Source organism: Anomalospiza imberbis, chromosome 8, assembly GCF_031753505.1.
Source record: "Anomalospiza imberbis isolate Cuckoo-Finch-1a 21T00152 chromosome 8, ASM3175350v1, whole genome shotgun sequence".
NCBI classification, from domain to species: domain Eukaryota; kingdom Metazoa; phylum Chordata; class Aves; order Passeriformes; family Viduidae; genus Anomalospiza; species Anomalospiza imberbis.
In genome coordinates, this window is record NC_089688.1 from 22,570,703 (window position 1) to 22,579,333 (window position 8,631).

Consider the following 8,631-nt stretch of genomic DNA (forward strand, 5'->3'; position numbering starts at 1 on the left):
AAATCTGACTGTAGTATGAAACAGAATTCAAACTAAAGACTTCCCTGAAATTTACATTGGAAAAAATACATATTATTTTATTTTAGTATTTTTCTGGCAGTAATCAACATCTTTTAAAGATATTTCCAAAAATGCATGTTCTCCAAGTTCCATATTTTCCTATGTTTTATCCTTTTTTCCTTTTTCTGGCTTTTTTTCTCTCCATTGCTGCAGATGTTTCTCTGTGGTCTCATACACATTGGACTGCACAACGGGAAAATCCTGCAGCACCATAAATTCCCAGCCCTATAATATTAGATTTTGGATGAAGCAGGCTATTCCTATGCTCCCTTAACAAACTCCCTAGCAACACTGCACCCAGAGGACCCAGCCTCACAGAGCACTGTCACCCACCGGGTGTCAGAGGCTTGGGATATTTTGTTGCAGATGTCCCACAGGCAGCCTGGACCCCAGGGCCATGTCAGGGGGTCCCTGGCACTGCTCGTGGCTGCCTGCCCTTTTCAGCCGTATTCTCCAACATCCTTTACTCAGCAACTCCCAGTGCTGGAAGGAAACACCAGGCTGGAGCCAGCCATGGGGTTGGGATTTTCCCCCAAGGAAGCTGATAAGAGTTTTCCCACCCGTTTGATTTTCCTCTGAGAAGGGCTTGCCAAGCTGGGGACAATGTCCTGCACCAAGGCTGAGTACAAATGGAAAACAGTGCCCCCAAAATAATCCCCTGCAAGATTGTCTCTAAAATGTACTCTTGCACATTTCTTTATACTCAAATTCCTCTTTCCATATCCAGTTTCAGACACAAATATCTGTAGATCTGCCTCAGTCCAGGTGAGACCTCATTCCAAGGTCTTATTCAATAAATTATCCCACATGAGTTTAAGGCTAAGCCCCTGCACAGTCCCTGCCACCTCCAGCAAGCCCCCCAGAAAGGGTTTGATTAAAGCAAGCACTAAATGCACTGCAGGGTTGAAGCCTGAAAATGTTTATAGGACCAGGTATTGAAACATAGCATATTACATCTGGAGCTTCCAAAGCCAAGTGGGCCTGAGCAAAGTCAAATGGAAATGCTAACTCTATTTTTATTTTAAAAAATAGCACAGGCTTCAGCAGTAGTTGTGATATGCTGTCTCTTCTTGGGGAACTAACAGACAGGGAAGAGCAAGGCTTTAAATGATTTATTCAGTACCCTGGAGATTTTTTATTTTCTTTTTCATTTCCACATAAATTACACAAGCACTTTATAAAAGGAATACACATAAAACACCTTGTAAGTGCATAACTTAAAAAAACCCAAAACAACAAAAAAGCAAACAAACAAATGCCTTTAAAAATCTCACTGAAAATAGGTTTTCTGGTTGTTTGTTTGTACTAACTGCTTAAATTGGCAGTGCTGTTTTAGATTATAAGTAACTGAAAAATATATACTGTTTATATATATTTATATATATAGCTATATATTCCTGGCATTTGCTAGAAGTGCTTTTTTAAATTTTGTCTCATTCTCTCGGTACAATTAAAAGAACAACTAAGTCAAAAAGCCGAGAGTGAAATTGATTTTTTGTTGTCAAAAACTGCCTTCTAATGGAAAACTGATCAGATAAAACATTGGACAACATTTTGCAAATTATATGGAAATATTCCATGGAAAGAAACTGCATTACCCCCACAAACTGCCACCCAGGTCTTCTCATTATTAAAATACTCGCTGATGGGCACAAAGTCCGTGGCAGCCAGGGACTGTTTGGGCTCTTCATACAATTGAGATATCATATTTACCGTCCTCAGGAGTCTGTCAGATCCTTCTCTTATTCCCCCCAAGCAAGAAAAAATTAATGAAAAAGGGGAGGAGAGACAGCGAGGTGAGATCTGAAGGGTTCCCATCTGGCACAAGCAGAAATTGCTGCTGTTTCCTCCATTTGTTGCATTCCCGAATGTCTCCGGTGCGGACAACCCAAGAAGGCTCACAGCAGAGACGTGCTTCCCAGGGAGCCTTCTCCTTTTCTTTCAAGCCAACAGTTCAAAACATATATCTATATATATCTACATATAGATATACATATATATATGGGTGTACATAGACTTTGCTGCTGCCAGTAGAATCCTAAAGAAGTTTTCCTCTCCCCCGCAGGATGAACACCAGCGGCTGTGTCTGTCAGGGCTGGGCTTTTGTCTGGCACCACGTCAGCAAGTTCAGGGTCGACACTGGAGACTTTCAAGAGAACAAAGGGGTTGGGGGGAGGTGAGACAGCATTGCTGCTCCAGCAACTCCATGGCTGGGGAGAGTTTTTGGGGTGGCTTTCCTTCTTTTTGTTCCTTGTGGAGGGCTTCCCCAGCTGGATACATGGGATGGATCAGGGAGTTCCAGCCCTCCTTGGGGAGAAACAGAGTTGCTACATGTCCCACCAAGGATGCCTCGTGTTCCCCTGGGGACAGCCCCACCAGTAGAAGGTGTAGGTGCCACCAGTGGGTGCCAGACTTATTCACAAGCAGAGGCGACAGTGGTGACACTGGTGATCTTGGTGGAGTCATCAGACCAAGGCTGGAGATTCTGGAGGGCGAAGAGAGAGGAGTTGTGGACACAGATGGGGTCGGCTTGGATGGGCTGGTTGATGGTTTTTTGGAAGGCTTCCTGCTGCAACTGCATGAGGATGCGGTTTGCTTGCTGCCGCTCGGCCTCCCGCTCCTCTGCTGTCTGCCTCCTAGGAGAGAGGGAGCCATTAGTGGGGCCTGGGGAAGCAAAGGAAGGGTGTCTCCAGAGAGATTAAGTTGTGCTGGGTGGTCATGATGTGGGAGGGCAGGGGTAGGAAATGAGGGTGCCTTGCCATGGTGCGGTCCCACATCCCCTACACAAATGGCCAGTAAATCCCATAAACAGGGGACTGGGTCTGTCTGTCTTACTGGCCTTGGCAAAAACTGCTCTGATCAGAGAGAGCAGCCCACAGCTCTGGATTACTCTCTGCCCACAGGAAAAAAACAAACAAGCAGAGACAAAATGCCCAAAGTGTCACACAACAGCATTGTGATAGTTGCAATCCCCTGAAAATAGTTGCTCTGGTCTGACAGCAAGAGCCAAGCATGCAAAGCCCCAGGACGAAGCATGGAGCAGGGTGGGGTGAGACTGTGACTGGCAGTGCTACACAGCTGGGAGATGGACAGTGTCACTCTGGACGTCCCCTTCTGGTATCCAGGTTTGCCACCTTGTCTGACACGCTGCGGTGATCAGCTGTTGAGAGCTTGGATGAAGGCAAAAACTTTCCTGTGGCAGGCAGCAAAATTTCAGCTAAACACTAGAAATACATTTTTTAGCAGTAACAAAAATCAAAGCACAGAATATATTATCTGGAAAGGGTGAATGACAGTGTTTTTCAGAACAGTTTGGACATGTGTCTGCCAGGTATGACACCAGCAGAGGTCATCCCCAAGGAGAGAGTATTAGGGGGTCAGAAGGGGCTCTTTCCAGTGTTGGTGTGGCCCTGGCTCTGGGCTGCCTAGGAGCAGAGAATGACATAGGTAGAAATAGCCTGAATCCTCTTATATCCACGATGGAAACCCCACTCCTGCTAGCTTGGATGGAAGGTCAGTCAAAAGTCTGCAGCTTGCACTCACCTCTACTTCACCTGGCACCTCTATTGATGCTGCTAGGAAAACCTGGGAGCAACTCACAGTGCTGGTCCCAGGATGATTCCCAAAGCATCCTCTCCCTCCCTCACACCCCCAGGCTCAGCTGACATCCTCTCAGCGTCTTCAGTGGACCCAGTGACACAGGAAATGGCAGCTTTTTAATTTAGCAGCTCAGGGGGATGTGAGATGTCTCATCCCCTTTGGCCATGGGAATTGGAAGTGGCAGCTCTGATCTCCACAGTGGCATCTCAGAGCGCAGGGCAGGGGTCCCTGGTTCCCAGTGGGGAAGCAGGCTGGGACTTGGATGCCAGCAATGGGCCTCTGGGCACCCAAGCCTCCAGACATGTGGCCAATGCTCCCTCCTGGGAGCAGGTAGTTCAGGGCTCAGTCCCCGTTCTAATCACTGTGTCAACATCTCACATCAGACATCCTGGGAAGAGCAGGCTCAGAGCTGCACCTGCCCGAGGAGCAGCTCAGTCTCTGCCTCAATGAATATTTAATGACTCCCTGCACAACAAGGAGGTGGTGCTCCAGGAGGAGGGAGGGAGCCCCAAGTCCAGAGTGATCAGGAGTACCATGGCTGTGAGCACCTTGCTCACAAGTACCTCCCTGCTGCAAGCTGGTCCAACCGTGGATTCACATCAGAATGGGATTTCCAGGTTCATACCTGCCTGGAAAGAGCTGTGTCTAAAACAAGAGCCCAAATCTAAGGAGAGGATCACCTTCCTCCAGCGAAGACAACTAGGCAAGGGGCAGGGGCAAGACTCTTCCGCCCAATTTGCATTCAAGCAGTTAAACAGCTCAGAGCGCTTATAACGGCTCAGTTCTCTTGGATACTTCCCATTACCTCATTCAGGCCGAGCCTACAGAGGCTCCTTCCAGCTCCCAGTGCTCCAGGAACCACTCAGAGCCCACTGCAGGGTCCTGAGGCAGGAAGTTGGGTGTGCAATCAGCCAGGGGCACCCACATGTCCATCACAACACCCGGCAGACACAGATGCATACAAGCAGAACTTACACACCTGTGTCCCTCTGGCTCAGGCCAGAGATTCTCCCATGTCTAATATTACAGCTGAGGTCTGGCTGCAGCCTCTCCCTTAGGCAGAAGCAGGATTTAGTTTCTCTTTACCCAGCTATTTTTTATAAAACACGTGAATAGGTTTGTATCCTCTCCACCTCTGCCAGAAGAGGCTGAATTTAGCCAACAGACGCAAAGAGTATTGACAGATGGATTTGCCTCACTTCCTTAGGAAACCTGGTTAGAAGACACAGCTGACCCCAATTTGCAGGCCACAGCAGGACTGTTCCTCCTCCAGGATTCTTTTTCTGGCCAACAGAGATCACTCCAGCTAGAGACTTCCTAATAGTTGGGGAATTGAGCTACCATGGGCTCTCTGGGGAAGAACTCACTGGGGTTGAGGATTCACATCCTTCCTTGGTTTCAAGTTCCTTGAGCCCCATTTCTTACCCAACCCCAGCATACTCAGGCAATCGCTGTCCTGTTAACCCTTGGGAAGACTCTAGGGAAGTCCTTTCCCCTCATTTTGAAGAAGCTGCCTACCTACCTGCCTGCATGCCTACCCTCAGTACCCAGTACACAGCACCCAGCAGCTCAGCACCCAGCCAAGGGCAGGAGATGTTCTCAGGGCTGGGGTGCCTCCCTCGGGAACATCCCGGGAACGTGCATCTTGGGAGGGGCAGGGTCACTGCGACCGAGCCCTGGAGGCTCCGTGTGGAGCCCAGCCTTCTCTTCCTCTCCGGCTTTACCGGCACGCCCGGCAGCAGAACAAAAAGAAAGCGTTTGGGCAAGGAGGCGCCGCGAACCCCGCGGGGACGAAAATTTCCGCGCTGTGCAAAGCCCGGTACCCCGACAGCCCCAGGCCGGGGGCTCCCACCCAAGCCTCTGCACCCTCTGGTGACACTGATTGCACCCACTGCACACGTGTGTGCTCACACACGTTCATCCCCGTGGCATACCCCCACACGTTTTTGCACGCAGGTCCGGTGTGCTCACACCAGGTAATACATGGCCCGCACCACACCACACTCGCGGGGCTGCGCTTTGCACTCACACCACCGTGCACGCTCACACGCACACACACACACACACACTGTGTGCGGGCACACACGGGCACGCGTGGCCTTCACACTGACCGTGCAGTTACACACGTGTGTCCTGCTCGCACACACGCCCGCAGGGGTGCACACACCACATGCACGCACACACACTGCTGTGCATGCACACGCACATGTACACCCACATTCACACACACACGGGGCTTGCACACCTCTGCGCTGCCATCAATGCTCCTGGCAGAGCTGCTGGCAGCAAGGTCTGTCCCCGTCGGACTGCCCCACCCTGGTCCACCGAGACCCCCGGTCCCTCACCTCCACTTGGTGCGGCGGTTCTGGAACCAGGTCTTCACTTGGGCGTCCGTCATCTTGAGGGCTTTGGCCAGGGCAGCGCGTTCGGCCGAGGCCAAGTATTTCTGCCGATGGAAGCGCTTCTCCAGCTCGCAAATCTGCAGGCGGGTGAAGGAGGTGCGCGGCTTCTTCTTCTTGGGGGGCGTGCGGTTCTGGTAGGGGTGACCTATACGGCGTGTTACAGTGAAGGGTGAGAGGGCCACTGGGGGGGACACGGGAGGAGGGGGGATGAGAGGCAAAGAAGCAAGCAGCGACATATCAGCAGAGGGGCTCCGGCTCCCGGCCGCTGGGCTGGGGACCACCCCCCACCGCTCCAAAGCCGCGGCTTCCCCGCCGACACCCACGCAGGAGCTGCAAAAACTCGGCGGCTGCGGCCCCATATACCGGGAAGGCCCGGCAGCCTTTCCTGGGTGCTGCGGGCACCCGCCGGGCACCGCTCGGCTCCGGCGGAGGGAAAAGTGGCCGCTTGCCCGGCCAAGTGGCCGCCGGGAAACGGGGGGTCAGCAGCGGCAGCCGGTCCTGCCGCCGGGCCGGGGCTCTGCGCCCCGTGCCAGGCGGATTCGGGATAATTTCGTTTAGGCGCAGCGGTAACCCCATCGCCCCCGGCCCCAGTGCCTCGTACAGGGCAAGTACAGTCCCGGACTGGAAACCGGAGTTGAGATTTGTTGTTCTGTTTGTTTGTTCTTTTTTTGTTTTGTTTTAAATATATATGGTTTTATTTGGGTTTTTTGAGTTGCTTTTTTGGGTTTTTTTTTGTTGTTGTTGGGTTTTTGGTTTTTTTGTTTGTTTGGTTGGTTGGTTTGGGTTTTTTTTTTTTTCCCAACGCCACAAAAAAAAAAAAAAAAAAAGAAAAGTCACATTGTGTCTACGCCAAGAACAAACTGAGCAAAATTCGGTCAGGTGCTTGCCAGGGGGAACAGCCCGTTCGTCTACCCGCGGCCGTGCCGGAACCCAGCGCCATCGGGTCGACATTAAATGGGAACTTTCAAAAATCGGGCCTCGGTTTCCGCCCTCGGTAAGCGGCGCTGATTTTTTTCCCGTTGTTATTTCGTTCCTTTTGCTTGTTTGTGTCTTTTTTATTTATTTCTTTTCGTTGTTCGAGTTTTTGCTTTGTTAATGCCGAAAGACGAGCCCAGCTACACCTGGAAACAGTGGCGAGGCCGGGAAGCTGCCCTAGCCCGAGCCCCGCTCTGCTCGGGTCTGCAAAAGATCCCTTTTGGTGGGGAAAAAGGCTGAGCCGAAACCTGCAACCGGGCAAAGCCAGCCCGGTTAAGGGAAGGCAACGGGACGGCCTTCCCGGGCAGGCCGGGGCCGGGGCCGCCTGTCTGCCTTCCCGCCGGCCGGGCCGTGCTTCCCAAACTACTCCCGGTCTTGAGGGAAAGTTTCCCCGGGTGCTGGCTCGGGCGGCAGGGATTGGGCGGCCGTGCCCGGGGCTCACGGGAGGTCGTGTGCGGAGTTTACTATCCCTTTTCCTCCTTGCTCGCCTTTGCCGACCCATAACGCGGGAAAAGAAATGTAAAAAACCTACACCAAACTAATAAATAAATAAATAGAAAGGAACTAAAACCATAACAACATAAAACCCCACATATACAAACACTCAAACCAACCAAAATATCAAAACAAACAAACAAAAGGAAACACAACTCATTTAAGGGAGACTGGATACGCCTCATTTCCCACTCCGTTTTGCTTCTGGCCTCCTCCCGGACCAACTTCCCAGGACCATCCCGGCTGCTTTCTCCACCCGGCCGGAGAGATCCCTGGCTGGATCCTGCGTGCCCCTGTGGGCACCGGTTGTCGTACCGAGGCCGGGCGGCGGGGGAGAAAGGGGGGGCGGCAGGAGCAGAGACAGAAGAGGGGGTCCCGGCGGCACAACTCACCTGTGAACCTGTCTTTTGTGTACCGCCTGTTGCTCTCCATCCAGGGGAAGGTGAGCCCCGTGAGGCTGTTCATGCCGTTCACTGCCGGCACGGCGGCGGAGAGGGGCTGGTGGACGCCACCGGCCACGGGACGATGGGCCGGGACGCGGATCACGCCGCCGGCCGAGCTCAAGGTGTTGCCGTTCATGCTCACCGCCATGTTCACGTTGTAGGAGCCGGGCAGGCCGCCCATGCTGCAGGAGGTGCCGGTGTAGGCGCCGGCCGCGCCGCCGCTCGCTCCGTAGCCACCCGTGACCGTGTTATAGGCGCTGCCCACGATGCAGCCCAGCCCGTAGTCCGCCGAGTCCTGCAGCCGCGGGTGCGACACCATGCAGCTGCCCGGCTCCGACGTGTTGAGGATCTGGTCGATGCCGAAGCTGATGGGCTCGGCTTGCCCTTGGTGCAGGTGGTGAGCCCCGAGGTGCTCCATGCTGCCGCTCGGGCACCGGGGCCGGACCTCCGCCCCAGACAGGGCAGCACAGCCCCGCACCGCCCCGAGACCGGCAACGGGGCCGCACAGAGCCGGGGGACGCCGGCTACGCGCTCAGTCCCATAGCACGACGGCAGAGCACCCCAAGAAACGGCAGCAAAGCCACGCAAGGCCAGGACACGGCAGTCACACGCTCAGAACGAAGACACAGCAGCACAGCCATGCGCAGCCCAGGTAC

General features: G+C 53.1%; 1 protein-coding gene across 2 annotated transcripts; it reads right to left on the reverse strand.

Moving 5' to 3' along the window:
• Positions 1-1,157: 1,157 nt before the first annotated feature.
• On the reverse strand, positions 1,158-8,422 carry TLX1 (T cell leukemia homeobox 1). 2 transcript variants are annotated; one of them, XM_068197874.1, is made up of 3 exons: positions 7,925-8,422; positions 6,006-6,207; positions 1,158-2,696 (listed from the first exon to the last, which is right to left on the reverse strand). In XM_068197874.1, the coding sequence occupies exons 1-3, from the start codon at positions 8,391-8,393 to the stop codon at positions 2,474-2,476; spliced, it is 894 nt and encodes a 297-aa protein (XP_068053975.1). In that variant the 5' UTR covers positions 8,394-8,422; the 3' UTR covers positions 1,158-2,473. The 2 variants fall into 2 exon arrangements, with proteins under 2 accessions (XP_068053975.1, XP_068053973.1); XM_068197872.1 differs by having other exon boundaries at positions 6,006-6,243.
• Positions 8,423-8,631: the final 209 nt, after the last annotated feature.